The 16,873-nt window shown below is 38.0% G+C and overlaps 1 protein-coding gene across 2 annotated transcripts in view; it reads right to left on the bottom strand.

The window, feature by feature from the left end:
• Positions 1-219: 219 nt before the first annotated feature.
• MLIP (muscular LMNA interacting protein) overlaps positions 220-16,873 on the bottom strand; it is a 93,408-nt gene continuing 76,754 nt past the window's right edge. Inside the window, exons 12-15 of one of the 2 annotated variants that reach the window (XM_081346726.1) lie at positions 16,385-16,510; positions 5,593-5,646; positions 4,823-4,967; positions 220-2,295 (exon numbers count right to left, since the gene is read on the bottom strand). In XM_081346726.1, the coding sequence (XP_081202852.1) occupies positions 4,824-4,967; positions 5,593-5,646; positions 16,385-16,510 (324 nt within the window). In that variant the 3' untranslated portion in view covers positions 220-2,295; position 4,823. Of the gene's footprint in view, positions 2,296-4,048; positions 4,968-5,592; positions 5,647-16,384; positions 16,511-16,873 lie in introns of those variants that run through there. The other variant, XM_081346727.1, reaches the window with a different exon arrangement.

Genomic DNA, 16,873 nt, shown 5'->3' with positions numbered 1-16,873 from the left:
CTTTGGAAGAGGTCCTAAATTACTATGCCCAGGAAACACAGGAATGAGTTTTAGGATTCTTTCAGGAAAAACGATAGAAAAGAAGAGAGAAGAAAATGGTGGACATTTCTGAACTCTTTTAGAAAACACTGGGCACACAACCTGAGGCTGATTTACAGCAACGATAACTCCTGGATACCAAAGTTCAAATACGAGAATTGCTGGCCAATACTTCTAGCCAGTAATCAATAGGCATAACAACACACAAGAAATGCTTTGTACAATATATAGTTTGATTTTATTTCTTTTGAAAACATTATGTGATTTTTCCCCCCAAGCAAGTGATTTTCTCCACTACAGACGTTAAAAGCTCAGCCAACAGTTTGAGAGATGCAATAAATATTTTCCTCAGTCAATCCACATCTTTTTTGGGCTGCCATATTTTTGAGCCTACTTGCCATCTGCTATCACTAGTTTATTTTTAGTATACACAGAAAAGCAATGTTAAGTTGAAACTTCTGCTTAATTAAGCATGGGTTATGTGCCAATGTTGTGCCAGACTAATTCTCTGCATATCCTACATTATGTTTAAAAAAGAAAAATAGATACACATTCATGTGAACCTAAAGAATGAATATGTACAGAAAGCAAATCTCTGATTACTTATTTGCAGTTCAAATATTATGTACAAACATTTTTTGTAAATACTCTATATAACATTTTTGTGATCAGAAAAAAAAATCATTGCACTAAACTAACATTTGAAGATAGATCTAACTGCCTAATACATTTCAAAGTAGTTTGAACAGTCTTTACTCAGAAGTGTTATGCCTCAGAACAGAGCAGATGCTTGCTGTGGTGATATTATTCTTTCCTGCCTCATTTCTTCAGATGAAAATCCCACTCTATGCGAGATGGCTTAGTTTGTGATCCTTTGCCATCCATCTGAAATTTCCATTTCAAAAGGCACAGCAACCAAATTCATTACACAGAAACATACCAAGCTCCAGATGATCACCTGAATGGTGTGGTGATAAAATACTACAATCTACAGGTAGTCCTCAACTTGCAACAATTCATTTAGTGACCGTTCAAAGTTACAACGGCATTTTAAAAAGTGACTTATGAGTATGGCCATTTTTCACACTGATGACCGTTGCAGCATCCCAATGGTCATGTGAGTTACATTCGGACGTTTGACAACTGACTCACATTTATGAGGGTTGCAGTGTCCCAGAGCGATGTGATCCCCTTTTACAATCTTCTGATGGGGACCAATTTCACTTAACAGCCATGTTACTAATTTAAGAACTATAGTGATTCACTTAACAAATGTGGCAAGAAAAGTTGTAAAATAGGGCAAAACTCACTTAACACATTTCTGACTTAGCAACATAAATTTTGGGCTCAGTTGTTGTCATAAGTTGAGGACTAACTGTATAAGCAACTTTATAGCTTCATCCTAACCCATTTCTACAGTGTATATAGACAATATTGGCTACCAGTACCTTTCAGAGCATAATCCAATCAGTACTTCTGATTGCCTTAAAATCTGGTTTTGATTTATGTACCTATAAAAAGGAATATTTCCTTTGTTATTTTCCTGCCAGCTCTCTAAAATTTAAGGGAGAGAATAATCTCTGTATCCTTCCAGGGCTGGAGTCAGGATGACCAAAATAGTTTTTCCCTCATTAAAAAAAAAGATCCTAGGAACATACCTTGATGTAAGCTAGAGTTCCCTGTATCATAAGATGGTTGGCAAATAAATTTGATAAATAAATAAAAAATAAGTCCCATTTGGCCACTCCTGCCTGTCTATTATCCAGATTAGTTTTGGTAGCTGGTTTTATTTTTAATATCCGATCCCAATGTCTTTTTCCTATTGTGTTTACCTTTCATTCTTGTTTATTTTGCTACTATAACTAATGATTATATTTTTTGCTTGGTTTCTACTGTGGAAGAGAGATATATTTCTTCTCTAAAATAAGTTAGCATAGACCGTAACTAATGTGTAAACCAGCCATGCATTCTTAGCTGGATTATCCTGCACGTTCAGATGTTTGTTTGTAATATAATCAGGCTGTTTCAGCCATAGAGATCTCCTTTTTTAACTCATTTTTAATTCAGACTTTTTTTTTTAATCAGTTACAGTTGATTTGTCAGGCCTATTGCAAAAAGATTCCAGTTTTCTGTGTACATTCTCAATATTATTACACATTTTTAACCAATCATGCCATTCTTTAATTCCCTCAGTACCAGGATTTTTCACACACTGCAATCCAGAATCCTGTTCGCCTTTCTCCCCTTCACCGTTTCCTACAGTGAAGTAAATATAAGATGCTTCTTTTAGGTTAAACAGTCGTGGTGCACAAACCATTTTGAATTCAAACCAATGTGAAATTGAAAAAAAGCTGGTTTTATTCAAAATGGACTCTTTTGATCAACTGGAGGCCAGCAACCATTTCTGGATAGTAGGAATAGATGAGGTCACCTTGCAGTTACCCTTATGGGGCGCAAAGCCACTTCCCAGCACATTTTTTGTTCCTGCTTCCCTTTGAAGTGCTGCTTTCCTGTTTCCTCTTTAAGAACAGCCTTTCTGCTTTTGTCCTTACTGTTGGTTTTTTAAAGATACGGTATTATTTTTCTCTCTCCTAGTTGTGTACTTTGCCTTTGGCCTTTTTTTTAAAAAAAAAAAAAGAATAAATAAATAAATAAATTGACCTATTGGCCATATTTCTCCAGTGGCTGGAATGTGAGGGGAATGGGGTATTAAGAAAAGAACAGTGTGAAAGTTGGCAGCTCAGAGGAGAAAAAATAGTATTTTTTTTTTTAAAAAAAATACTAGGTTTCAGACCAGCCATGTTCTCTGAGCCAGATGAGATCTTCAGCTACTATCCTATTGAAGCTCTGTTCTTCATTTATCTCTGGAAGACCTTAGGGATCAACAAGGCTGCAAGAAAGCTATTCTTATTTTAAACCTGGTTCTTGTACCTACATAATAAATGCAGTGTAAGTACTTTTTGATGGCTTGACTTTGCAGATGTACACTCAAATTACGTTTGTATATGTATGTGTATTTGTGTGTGTACACGCATATTTCCAATAAAACCTTCCCTCAGGAAGGAAAGGAATGGCGGCCCTCAACTTATGACCACAACTGAGCTCAAAATTTCTGTTGCTAAGCAAGTTGTTAAGTGAGTTTTGCCCCATTTTATGACCTTTCTTGCCACAGATGTTTAGTGAATCACTGTACTTGTTAAATTAGTCAATATGGCTTCCCCATTGACTTTGCTCGTCAGAAGGTCGCAAAATGTGAACATATGACCCCGGGACATGGCAACCATCATAAATATGAGCCAATTGCCAAGCATCTGAAGAAATTTGATCACATGGCCATGGGGATTCTATATCAGTCGTATAACTGTGAAAACTAATCATAAAACACTTTTTCCAGTGCCATTGTAACTTTGAACACTCACTAAACAAACTGTTGTAAGTCAAGGACTTCCTATATTGTCTTCCTAAACCAGGAACTGGGAACCATCCAATGGGAGGGCATTGTAGCCAAGTCAGCATGAACAAAGGACAGGAGCAGCTGTAGAGTGCAATGTGGAGTTGCCCTCTAAATATTTCCAAAATGAGCGACACGGTCTGCTGTGAACGTAGAATCCCTCTTTTGAATACAGAATTGAGTGCTTTGTATTTGTAATGGTTTATTTTTTAAAAAAAATGCACAGAGGAAAACACCCTCTTTAAGTCTTAAAACAGGCATCTTGTGGAATTGGGTTTTATATCTAATAACTGTGACAATTTGGTATTAAGAAGTGATAACATGCATGCATAAAATATTTTGTAAGCTGCAGGGTAATATATTAAAGAGTTTGAATGTAACTGCAGTAAAAGTAGCAACTGAACTAAAATAGAAAATAAAGGTAGTCCTCAACTTACAACCATTTGTTTAGTGACCATTCAAAGTTTCAACAGTACTGAAGAAGGTAACGTCATCAGTGCTAGTAAGGAGTGGGGGAGAGGAAACCCCACTCCTTACTAGCACTGATGATGTTACCTAGTTTGGGTGATAAAACGTCTGCAGGAAAACAACCAGAGAGCCCCAAGGAACCCTCAAATGAAAGGTGTTTAGGATTAGGGTGTAAGGCAAAAACAGCTAAAAAGAGGATAAAATAAGACTGGAATTGGCCAAGTGACACAAAAATAATTTGCTCATCCAGCAACTGATTCTAACTTGTATCTTGCAAATTAGCCAAACTGCAATTAAAGCAAACCACTGCTAAGCATGATGTGTGCAACAGGTTTATGATGGGATGGTCTTTTAGTGAAGGCTGAACTTAGTGTTTATAATCCAGTTGTGAACTGTTATAGAGTTAAGGTTCACCAGTGTGATGGCTAGGAGTCCTTATGTCTTCCCGAACATCTCTTTTTGCCCCCTGCACATTACCTATTTTACTGGGCTTACAGCATTTAAAACATGAAATAAGTATAACATTCAAGAAATATTTAACATTACCTTAGTATTTTTTTAAAAATCTAAAATGTTAAAAAGCAAAATGACAGTCTCCAGCACCCTCTTTACATTTCAGCAAGCCTCCAAAAGATCCCAAGCATTATTAGAAATTAAAAATAATACCATTATTAACATTTATTGGATTGAGCCACATTGTCCTGCATGCGGTGTTACCAAATTGCCAGCTGGATGAATATAGGATGCTCACAAATATGGAGATTCTTTCACCAGAGCAGCTGGTATTTAAGGCGTGTGTGTGTGTGTGTGTCTGTGTGTGTGTGTCTGTGTGTGTGTGTGTGTGTTAGATCTTTATGGCTATACCTTAGCTGAGTTTTGCAAAATTATTTCTTGAGTTTCTGCTGAGTGGACAGTGACCTCTTTGGTGTGGACTTTCAGTGTCTAGAAAATTTCCTTCACTTAGGTCTTCTTGGTAGGAAGGTTTGTCTTTTTTTCTGACAGAGGAAAGCTGAAAAGAAATCATATGTCAGATGAGTACTGAGTGAGCACTACCAAATGACTTGTTGATCATGGTTTTGATGAGTGGTCAAGAAAAATACCTTATCTGCTTGCATCACGTACACAGAATATGTTTGCTTTTGTTGGAATTATAGTACGGATTTGAAAACAAATTACTAAGAATACCATGGACTGAAAGAAGAATATATTAGTCAGTCCTTGGTACATAAAGTCTAAATCAGGGGTGTCCAACCTTGGCAACTTTAAGACTTGTGGACTTCAACTCCCAGAATTCCCCAGCCAGCCATTCTGGGAGTTGAAATCAACAAGTCTTAAAGCTGCCAAGGTTAGTCACCTCTCATCTAAATGGTCCCTTGAGATTTTCGTCAACAAACAAAAACAAATGTACTTTGTGTGTATGATCCAAGCAGATGACAATATTTTTTTTTGCAAAATGACAGATTAACAAAAATTAGTTGTGGTAAATAAATTTATTGGTTTATTAAATAAGGAGGGCCTTCGCCAGGCAGAGCCTGCTTCCTTTAGCTATCACACCAATAAAAGTACACTAATATTAGTACAAACTAATATTCTTTCATAACAATGCAGGCTTTCAGAATTGGGAAGTGATTTACCTCGTTAGAACTGAGTGCTTCATTTTCAAGAATTGGCACAATTGGATGAGTGGTCTGCAAAGAATGGAAATGTCAAGAACATTAAAAGGCAACTGAAGTAGCCAAGATGACATAATAATGGCATAACATTAAAAAAAAAGCACCTGGCAAATTGAAAACTAAAGGCCAGTACAATCTGCTCCTAATATCCTCATTATGAATGGCTATTTGAGGACTTATTGATGATGTTATCAGGAAAATGCCAGATGGTGTATTTATGTAGATGGCAAGCTAGACTTCTTGGAACTGTGTCTTGGAACTTTAAAAGATAATTTATGCTACTAAATATTGCTATACTTTGCTAGCTAGGAAAAATAAAGTCTAGTGGTGGTGGTGATGATAATAATAGAAAGAGAGAGAGAATAAAATAATCCTGCTTTCTTTTAATTGAAATCCCTTTTGTTGTAAATCTGTTTGTTTACTTATTTATTATTATATTTGTTTATTAGATTAAAAATCCATTTACCCAGAAAGGTTGTTTGATCAAGTCTATTGCTGTACTGAATCACTTTGCTCCAAAATGAGAGGAGAAAGATTCTAAAACTAATAATACAAAAGAAATCAACCAAAGTATTTATTAAACTTACAGTATATTCCACCCATCTCTCCAAAGGTGACTGTAAGCGGCTTACAGACATTCAATTAAAATGCACTATAGAACATTAAAACAATGAAATATTTGCATTATGCTTTTCTCTGTTTCTGAACTGATAATGTCTTCTATTGGGTACATATGTGCTTGTTCCCGTCAGTGATTGACAGGATGCTTAAAAGCTCCTGTGACTGAGAGAATTTGTATCTACTAGTTACGACTGAACAAAATGCAGAAACATGATCAATTAATTCTCTATAAATCAAGCATGGTCCAAATGATGACGGCTGCACAAAAATGTATCAAAATGGCAGACACTATTTTAGGCATAGAGCAAGCTTCAGGTTTCCAAAAATTGCAAAAGAGTTTTCCAATATAAAGACATTCTTTATTGGAGAATGTGAGAAGTTTTACTCAGAGAAGAAACATTTGGAGCAACTACGTGACAGGAAAAGTGATAATAGAGTCCAACTGTTGACTGGTGGAAAGTGCTGGAACATTTTCTATGAGAAAAGCCAATTAAAAAGCTGATGAAGACCAAATTGAGACTCTTCTCCTGTCTGGACATGCAGATGCCATACAGTGCACAATTATTTCCTGTCAACGTTCTGCATAAAGCAGAAGCATTGAATGTAAGGATTGGAGATCTTCTGCTCCAACCCCCTGCCAATGCCAGTATCCATTTCTGCAAATGGATACTAGAAAATAAATGTGCAGACATAGCCGACTTCAAATGTCCACAAAGAATATTAAAGAGCATAGTAAAAAGTTACTGAGGTAGTCATGCCAGGAAATCAGCTGGCACTATCCCTGGGGTGTAATGGTATTATAGATCAAATGCAAATGTACTGATGTACTGGTAAAAGTCATAACAAAATCTACTAATGAAGAGCTGAATTCTCTAGCAACATGCTGCCTGCCTAATGGACTATGCATTAACACAGGAGGAAAATGGGTAGATTTCTCTCCCTTTTTTCCCTGGTCAAAATTTCACAATGACACCACATCACCAATATTCTATCTTTCTGCCGAACATCTAGCGTGGAATCCACAATGTGACACAGCTGACAAATAGTTTAGTCAAAGAAAGTAAACATATGTTTCTGCAATTTGTACAGCTCAGGACGTATTTCTAGTTGTAAGGCCTAAGGCACGGGTCGCAACCCGCGGCTCCGGAGCCGCAAGCGGCTCTTTGAGCCGTCTCCTGCGGCTCCCAGCCGCCCGGTGCGCGCGCACCTCTTCGAACGGGCAGTGCTGCGTGCGCACCTCTCCAAATGGAGAGTGGCACCGCCCGTTTGGAGAGGTGCGCGCGCACCTCCCCGAATGGGCGGAGGTGCGCGCGCACCTCCCCAAACCTTTGGAGAGGTGCGCGTGTACCTCTGCGCGAATGGGCCGCGGCGTCGTTCTTTGAGGAAGCTGCCGCGGCCCGTCTGCAAAGCTGCCGAAAGCGGCAGCTTTGCAGATGGGCCACGGCAGCTTCCTGAAAGAGCGACGCCGCGGCCCATTCCGAGAGGTGCGCGCGCACCTCCCCGAATGGGCGGAGCTGCGCGCGCACCTCCCCAAACCTTTGGAGAGGTGCGCGCGTACCTCTGCGCGAACGGGCCGCGGCGTCGCTCTTTGAGGACGCTGCCGCGGCCCGTCTGCAAAGCTGCCGAAAGCGGCAGCTTTGCAGACAGGCCGTCACCGTCGGGCAACCGGGAACCGGTTCCATCTCACTTTTTAAAAAAATGGCAACCGCGTGCGTCCGCACATGCGCAAAAAACCATTTTGCGCATGCGCAAAATGTTTTTTTGCGCATGCGCGTGCATGGACACGCGCGCGCGGCTCCCAGTTTTTTTAATTTGTGATGGAACCGGTTCCCGGTGGCTCTTTTCCTTTTTTAGGTTGCCGACCCCTGGCCTAAGGCTACAAAACATTGCACAAGCCAGTAACTACTGTCCTCTCAATTTGACAAATTCAGTGCTGATGAATGAACCTTTATTGTCAAAGTACAACCATGTATACATTGAGATTGGCTGAGCCTCCCTTTGTGCTCCCACCACCACAACTCACAGTGACAACAAACCCTCCACCTTGTTACACCATGTGCACCCCACTACATTTCTACCAGCAACTGCATTACTTAAAATTTCCTCATCCATTTCCCCATATTTAGTAAGCATTCTTTTCTGTCTCCCTGTTTTTGGGTCAGGTATGTATAATTTCAAGTTCTGAATTCAATTTTCTCTCGCAACTACCAATTTTGCTTATAAAAGCAATGGGGAAACATGTGATTGGGAGAATTGAGATTTGCATTATGTTAGAATCTTAAAGATAATTTAGGCTGCATTTCAGTCAGGGACTGACTTATTCCTGACCAGGCCTTTCTGTTAAATAGAACATAGAATAAGGTACCTTGAAGGTCTTCTAGTCTCTAGCAGGAGGGCCTATTCCATTCTGGATAAATGGCTGTCCTGTCCCTTCTTGAAAACCTCCAGTGATGGAGCACCTACAACTTCTGGAGGTAAGGCTGTTGCACGGATTAATTGTTCAGGAAATTTCCCCTTAATTCTAGGCTGGATATCTCCTTGATAAGTTTCCATCCATTATTCTTTGTTTTGCCCTCAGGTGCTTTGAAGAATAGGTTGACCCCCCTCCCCCTTCTTTGTGGCGGCTCTTCATATATTAGAAGACTGATATCATGTCACCCTACATCTACAAATCTACAATACTTTGGAAGACCAAGCACACATACAAGAAGATAATTTAATCTTACCTTTTTCTGAGTTTTTATTTTGCTTCATGTTCACATTTTATCATTTATTATTGCATCTATCCCTGATGGTACTTCACTTGCATAACAGATTAATTGGGGTATTAAACCGGAGACAATATTTGCTTCTGGATTTTTTAATTGGACAAGAGATCATCTCTTATCTTTTGCAATAATAATCCAGCCTTTGAGAAAAAATATAGCACCAGAGTCATCTTAAATCCAAAGCAGAGTAGGATCACTTGACAATGTAATCATGGCTAATAGGAAAAAAACATAGCAACAAAAATCGGGGAAATTTTAATCTTTCTGACTTTCCTGTCTTCCTAGTTTAAGGTTTCTCTTCTTCAAGATCTTGGACTCCTAGTGGACAATCACTTAAATATGAGCCAGCAGTGTGCTGCAGCTGCCAAAAAAGCCAACACAGTGCTAGGCTGCATTAACAGAGGGATAGAATTGGGGCTTCCGGTTTGCCAACGCTGCCATTATGGACACTTGGAGGATGGCTCTCATCTTCCACATCCAGTTTTGCATTGCTGGGGGTCCTAAAAGGGCCGAAGAGTCACCCTGCAGGGGCAACCAGCAAGAAGGGGCTTTTGCAGAAGCGTGGGGGAGCTGCAACTCTTCCGCTAGTTCCTGCATTCCCTTCAAAACAGCGGATGAAAGACCGGCCATAGCAATATGGCCAGTCACTAGGCTGCAGACAGCCGAAGTCACACTTACTATCAGGCAACATTAAAGCAGCATGGAAGATCAACCTCTCTTATACTCCAATCTTCTTCTTTCCACCTAAATAAGCTGCTAAGTACCTTCCCCCTGTGGAGAGGGAAGGGGGATTTCAACCATCCCTTCAGAAACAGTGGCAATTGAACCTCCAGGGGTGATTTAAAAAGAAATGTTGAAAAAATGAATTGGACCTCAACTAGAACTTTATTCCTTTAAAAAAAGCTTGTGGACTAAAAGCTTTTAACTATTTATTCCTCACTTCCTATCATTTGAAAATTTGGCTCTGTTCTTCTAAAACAGAAGAAACAATTGAAAAGAGATTAACAGGCAGTTCCCTAAAAGAAAAGAAAAGAATCTTCTAAGCACTGGGGGACACCCTGTGGCTAAACCTGAAATTGAAATCTGACACCCTAAAAAAAAGAGAGAGAGAGAGACTTGGTTGACATTTTAGAAAACAAGATAAGACTAACCTTGAACACCAGATGTGAGAGTCCACCATGGAAGAAATACAAAAACAAATTTATGCTATGATGAAAATAACCTGCCAAACGTATCAGTTCCTTTCCACAGCCGGTGATGAAATAAGAGCTTTTTTGGGGGGGGACTAGAAAGCGTCTTGTATAAGCAAACTCAAATTGTGACTATAACTAATCATTTATTGGGACAGAACATAACAGAAGAAATTGAACAATCAAACACTCTGACAGAAGATTTAACTACTCATCAATCACAGACAAGAAAAAAAATCAGAGGAAAACCTGACAAAATGGATGGAGGGAAAAATTTCTTACATAAAGCAGAAGGAATTTGATGATCAAAATGAGAAACAGATGGAAGAAAAAATAGACAGTCTTGGACAATTACACCAAAAGGAGAAAATAATGAGAAGATTTGGTATCTCTATCAGACCCCTCAACCCTTTAAAAATGGAGATTGGAGGGTCACTTCAATACGATACTACAACATAAGAACTCTTTCATGACCCTGAAGCAAAGAAACAGAAAATGGCAAAGGAAAAAAGCCAGAATAAGATTGAAGAAGAGTGGACATATTTAAGAGCCCTGAAATGTAAAATATCTAAATAGACAGGTTTGTACTTGGATTATGAGAGACTGTTTTGATGTGCAGATAAAAATATTGGCTAATTAAAAAGCTTAGATGTGTGAATATCAACAGTTAAATTGAAATATCGAACTGTTTAAATGAAATTGACTAAGATGTATTTATGTTAAGAGAGATATAACGTAACTAATATACTTGGATGTAGTGATAAGAATAAAATTATAAGTCTAAGCACAAGAGAGCAGATATAAAGGAGAAGAGAAAGGGTGTATTAAATGTTGAAATGGGAGAAATTTTGGTTATTGAATTTACAGTATGTGGAAATTATAATGAAAACAAGAATATTATATTGTATTATTAACCTGTTGATATGGAAATGAGATAGATAGGATGTGTATCTAAATTATTAGGCATTGGAGAGAACTGTGAGAAAGGGAAGTGAGGTCACCTAGAAATATGAAAATGAGAAACTTCAAATGTTTAACTTTAATATTAATGCAAATTAAAGCTGGGAAAATTTATAAGGTGATTGATGCCTTAAAGATGAAATGTTAAAATAAATAAAATATATAAAAGTATTGACAAGTGCAAGGAAACCATTAAATAACAGATAAAATAAGAAGTATGTTAATTTAGATAAGAGATAATATGTATTAAAGGAAAAAACAAAGGAAATATTGGCCACAACAAACTGGAGATTTGTAATAACATGTACCTGTATGAAATGGAACTATTGTAACCCAGACACTACGTTGCTTTTCAAAGATATACTGTAAGTGTAATATTGGAAAATCAATAAAAAAAATTAAAACAAAACAAACAACAACAACAACAAAGGGATAGAATCAAGATCACGTGAAGTCTTAATACCACTTTACAATGCCTTGGTAAGGCCAGACTTCGAATACTGCATCCAGTTTTGGTCACCACGATGTAAAAAAGATGTTGAGACTCTAGAAAGAGTACAGAGAAGAGCAACAAAGATGATCAGTGGACTGGAGGCTAAAACATAAGGAACGGTTGCTAGAATTGGGAATGTCTAGTCTAATGAAGAGAAGGGTGAGGGGTGACATGATAGCAGTTTTCCAATATCTCAGGGGCTGCCACAAAGAAGAGGGAGTCAAGCTATTCTCCAAAGCACCTGAGGGCAGGACAAGAAGCAACAGATGGCAACTAACCAAAGAGAGAAGAAACCTAGAACTAAGAAGAAATTTTCTGACAGTTAGAACAATTAACCAGTTGAACAACCTGCCTCCAGAAACTGTAAATGCTCCAACACTGGATGTTTTTAAGAAGAGACTGGACAGCCATTTGTCTGAAATAGTATAGGGTTTCCTGCCTGAGCAGGGGGTTGGACTAGATGACCTCCAAGATCCCTTCTATTATTATTATTATTATTATTATTATTATTATTATTATTATTATTATTATTATTATTGTTGTTGTTGTTGTTGTTGTTGTTGTTGTTGTTGTTGTTAAAAATAATTAGCTTATTGGCATAAGCTGCAGGTGCACATAAAGGAGCAGTTAGAAACTAATAGATATTTGTACTGTTTTAATAATGTTTTCTTTTCTTTTTCTTTTCTTAAACAACAAATAGTGGAGTTTGGGTCATTTAGCTCAGAGATTTACATTCTTACATATTGTTAAAAAATTAATTGTAAAATGGAATTTATTTTTTATGGTTAATTTCTAATCAAATAGACACTCAACTCTAGCCATATGGTAATTCTTTTGTCCAGTTAAAAATACTGTATTTCTGTGCCAATCTTTATTTTATTTCTTTTCTCATTTTGCCTGTTTGTAAGCTGCTTTTTTTAAAAAAAAATCATCAATTTTAAAAAAATTAAACAAAGTCTAATTTGCTTTGCACATTTAAGACCAACTGTTCTGTCCTGATTTAATTGGATTTGAATGGGAAGCAGGGGAGCATTTCAACTCTACACATTAATGTTATTATTTTACAATAATTTAACACAACTTTATTTAAAAATAATAATATAATGCTGTATTTACACAAAAGGAAGGGTTAAAAATGATTCCCCCTAAGAAAGATTAAAGATGAAAAAGTCATACCCAATTATAATAGTTTTTCATTTCAAAACACTGGTGTTTTCAGAAACTGATTTAAGTTTATTATGTACGTGGATGTTCTTCTGAAATGGCAACATGAGATAAGATATTTTGCAAAAAATAAATGGAGAAGATAGATGGAAAGACAATAAAGAGCAATTTTTAACTACCTGTCTATTACTGAAATGTCATGCTGGGGTCAGATAATCTCCTGCAGGTGAATACATGAATCAGCCTTCAGACTGGAAATTTCAATGAGCTTGATATACTTTTGCTAAAGATGACTTGCTCAAGGCCACCTGCCTCTTAACTTATAAAAACTGATCCAAGCCAGTTCTATGGAAAATCTGCTTTAAATTTAATTTGAAATGAAACTGATTTTAAAAACTGTAATTTTACACAGCTAGTTTATAGTAACAGGATTCCTCGAAGAATCTTCAAACATTAATCATTAGAATTAAGATATGAAAGCAACGAAAAATGCTTGTCTGAGTTAGATAGACCATAAAGATCATTTTGCTCAGCAAATCTCGCTCCCTAGTGTACAAAGTACAGAGTGCATTTTTGGCTGGTTAACTCAGGCATTTCAACAAGGCAAGAGGGAAAAAAGGAAGTTACTCGAGTGAATAATTAAGATCAAACCTGGCTATTTCAATGAGGCTGAAAAGAAGCAATCCTTCCCCAAAATGCTGCAAGCTAATCCAAGGTAACAGTGAAATTGTAAAAATAATGTGTGACAAAAGCTCAGTAGATTTCCATATAAATTGTAAAAGTCAGGATTTTTTAGGCTCCTAAGACTAGAGAAGATGGGCCCAACAGAAAGTAAGAAAAACTTGTATTGCATTAATTGATCAGATACAAGTGTGTTACAATTTTTTGGCCCATGTGCTCAAAAAATGTGGTTTTGGCACTGAAATTAGCTTCATTACTATAATGGACTGACACATCCTCTACAGTTGCCAGTAGAAATACCATTTCCATAGCAAAAATTTCCTATTCTGTTACGTTTAACAATGTTTCCCCAAAAGGTAAAATAATTGCTTGCTTGCTTGCCTGCCTGCCTCCCTCCCTTCCCTCCTCCCTGGAATATGGGAAAGTAAAATTCCTAATATGGTTATTGTACATATTGTGTGGTGTCACAAATGCTATAATGGTAGAGAAGAACTTCACAAAAAATAATAATGCTACTACCAGTGGTGGGATTTAGCCAGTTTGTACCACTTCGGCAAAACCGGTAGCTATTTTTTTTTTTTGCCCAGGCCCTGAATGCACTTCTGGAAGCGGCATCCACACAGAGAACCGGTTGTTCACATATTTGAATCCCACCACTGGCTACTATGGATTTTTATGAAGTTCAATGATGCATTCCTAGTAGGATCTTCAGGCACCTATAACTTGTGAACTATTTAAGTCAGTATACAAATACAAATCTGAGTATAATTTTGTCTTCAGGTAGTCTCAGAAAAAAGACACCCTCAAGACAAAATTGCAGTCAGATTTGTATTTGTTTATTGACTCTGTCCTGTGACTCTTTCTCTCTTATTTACTTGGAAGATTTACCCTTTCAGCTGACTGCTTATGAAACTTCTCAGTCATCCAGGTAGAGTTGTCTGGAAGTTGAGTCACGGCCACCGGACGTCTTTTCTTTTTTTGGTTCGAAACGTTTCGCTCCTTATCCAAGGAGCTTCTTCAGGATAAGCAGTGAAATATTTCAACCCAAAAAGAAAAGAAATCTAGTTGCCATGACTCCATTTCTTTTCATTGTGGTTTACTACTGATAATCCTAAATGCCGGTTTACAATGAAGCCATCTTGTTGCACACATAGAGGCTGGAATGAACAGCGCAGAGGCAGAGAAGCTGAAATGTGCCATTTCGTGTTTTTAGGAGAGCTGTCAATCAACCCCCAGTACTGCTTGTGAGAGGGGAACAAGCTTCTAAAGCTGCTAAATCTCTACAGTGGTTGAAACCTAGGGGCAGAGAAGTTCTCCTTTGAGAAGAAGGGGCTCGACAAATCTCTGACAGGCAAAGGTTTAATCCCTTGGCATCCTTTTCACTCATCCTGAGAGCAGCACAAATCAGAGTTTTTAAACACACTGATTCAGTCGGACTAAGCTGGCCTTATGAGATTAAGCAATCAAACAGCAATTCTGAATAGTGAGTGGAGTATCTACTTATTTCATCAGCTTTCCAGGACACTTTATGGCATATGATAGAGAAGTGAATGAAAGCTTAATTCATCATCATCATCATCATCATCATCATTATTTAAAGTCCCATTGCATTTTATGTAATTTTGACTAGAGCAAGCTATAAAAGTATTTGCGTATGACCATGGAGTATTGTTGTGGTTAGGGTTATCTTTTTAAGCCCTGCACTAGCATCCAAAGGCATTTTAATATACCAGGTGTGGATTGATACCTTTTGAAAAGAACATTTGGTACAGTCCTCTATGTAACAACACTGCTGGATTTCTTTTTTAAGTTTACTTATTGCACTTATATCTAACCCTAACCCTATGTGAATATCTTTGCATATTATTCAGATAATAACCCTGTGAAAGTATTGGCTATTCTGAGAAATAATTATCACAGAATCTGGAGGCAGAGCCTGCCGATCTTTCAGAAAGCCAGTCGATAGTCAGAGGACCTCTGGACTGGTCAGAGAAAGAAGGTAATTGTAATGTTTTGGGATTTACTTGAACTGTTTTCACGTGTCTTTTGAATGCTGCTTAAGGTTGCTCAATTGGTGTGTCTGTGTAACGGTCACTGACTTGCCAGACAAGCTGTCTCCAAGAAGATCATTGGAGGATTTGGGGCAGGAATGGGTTCCTTTAAACCTATTGGCCACCGCCTTGTGGCCAACCATATAAGTAGCTGCGCAGCAGCCTCTGATTCAGTTCTGTTCCTGTTTGCCTGAATAAAGCAACATTCCTGTTTGCAACCTCTCGCCTTGCTTACTGCCTCCAAAGAACTCACTACACAACAGAAACCATTTGTTTTCTGCTCACATAGACCTCATCCCTACTAGAAGATGCTGGGGAGTAGGAAATGAGCAGCCACAGAGCAGAAAGAGGACTATCTTGTGCCATTTGTTTTCAATTTCTTTTCTTTTAAAGAAATCTTGCTCATAGGTTATTCAGAGAGTCAGCTGCTGAAGTAGGAATGGGGACAGTCATACGCTAGTCCTCCCTAAGGCTCAGAAGCTGCCTGGATGACCTTGGGACAAACACTCCCTCAAAACCCAAACCAGGACAGGGCTTTAAAACAAGCCAGCTGATAAACAAAACCCTTCATTACATTGTGCACTGATAGTGTTGCTATGAGAACTAGGCAGGTGCAGTGCAAAACAAGTGAACTCTGCAAAGAATCCAGGAAGAACAACATGAACAGGAAGATAAAATAACACCTATGCAATTACGTGATTTGCACCTCTATTAAATGCCCACCAAGAGAAGCCCTAGCCTAGACCAACTCCTCCGTGAAGGCCCATGTAGAAAGAAAACCCTGATGAGGAATGCAGAATTAGGAAAGGAAGGAGGAAACTCTACCTGTTCAGTCTGAAGATCACTTCTTTCTTCCAAATACTTTCTGAAGGGGTTTGGCTGGACAGGCTCTTCTTCTTTTATCATTATTTTTGCTTTTATAGTAGTTGGTCGGATTACCCCAGGCTTTGTCTAGTAGTGAAGAAAGAACATGGTACAGAAATATTAAATAAGTCATACACCAGAATGGCAAATGTATAATGTTTGAACCGATGACAAAGCATAGATGAATTTTTCTAATGCATAGTATAGACAAAAAAGGTTGTATAAAATATATATTTGTGCCAACTTTAACAGAGATAATATATAGTACAGAGAGTTTGGTCTACCAGGCAAGAAGTTTTAATCCAGATTTTGGACAGCATGTGCCCAAAATTGAAAATACTAGCCAGAACTGCTTCTGCCTTTCGCATATTTTATCAGTGGTTCAGGTCATGGCAATCCCCAGACTGGCATGTTCCTTGTTCCTATGTGGTAAATCAGATGGATCATCCT

Source organism: Vipera berus, assembly GCF_964194415.1.
Source record: "Vipera berus genome assembly, chromosome: 1".
In the NCBI taxonomy this organism is placed as follows: Eukaryota; Metazoa; Chordata; class Lepidosauria; order Squamata; family Viperidae; genus Vipera; species Vipera berus.
This window is presented reverse-complemented; position numbering and strand designations above follow the sequence as displayed.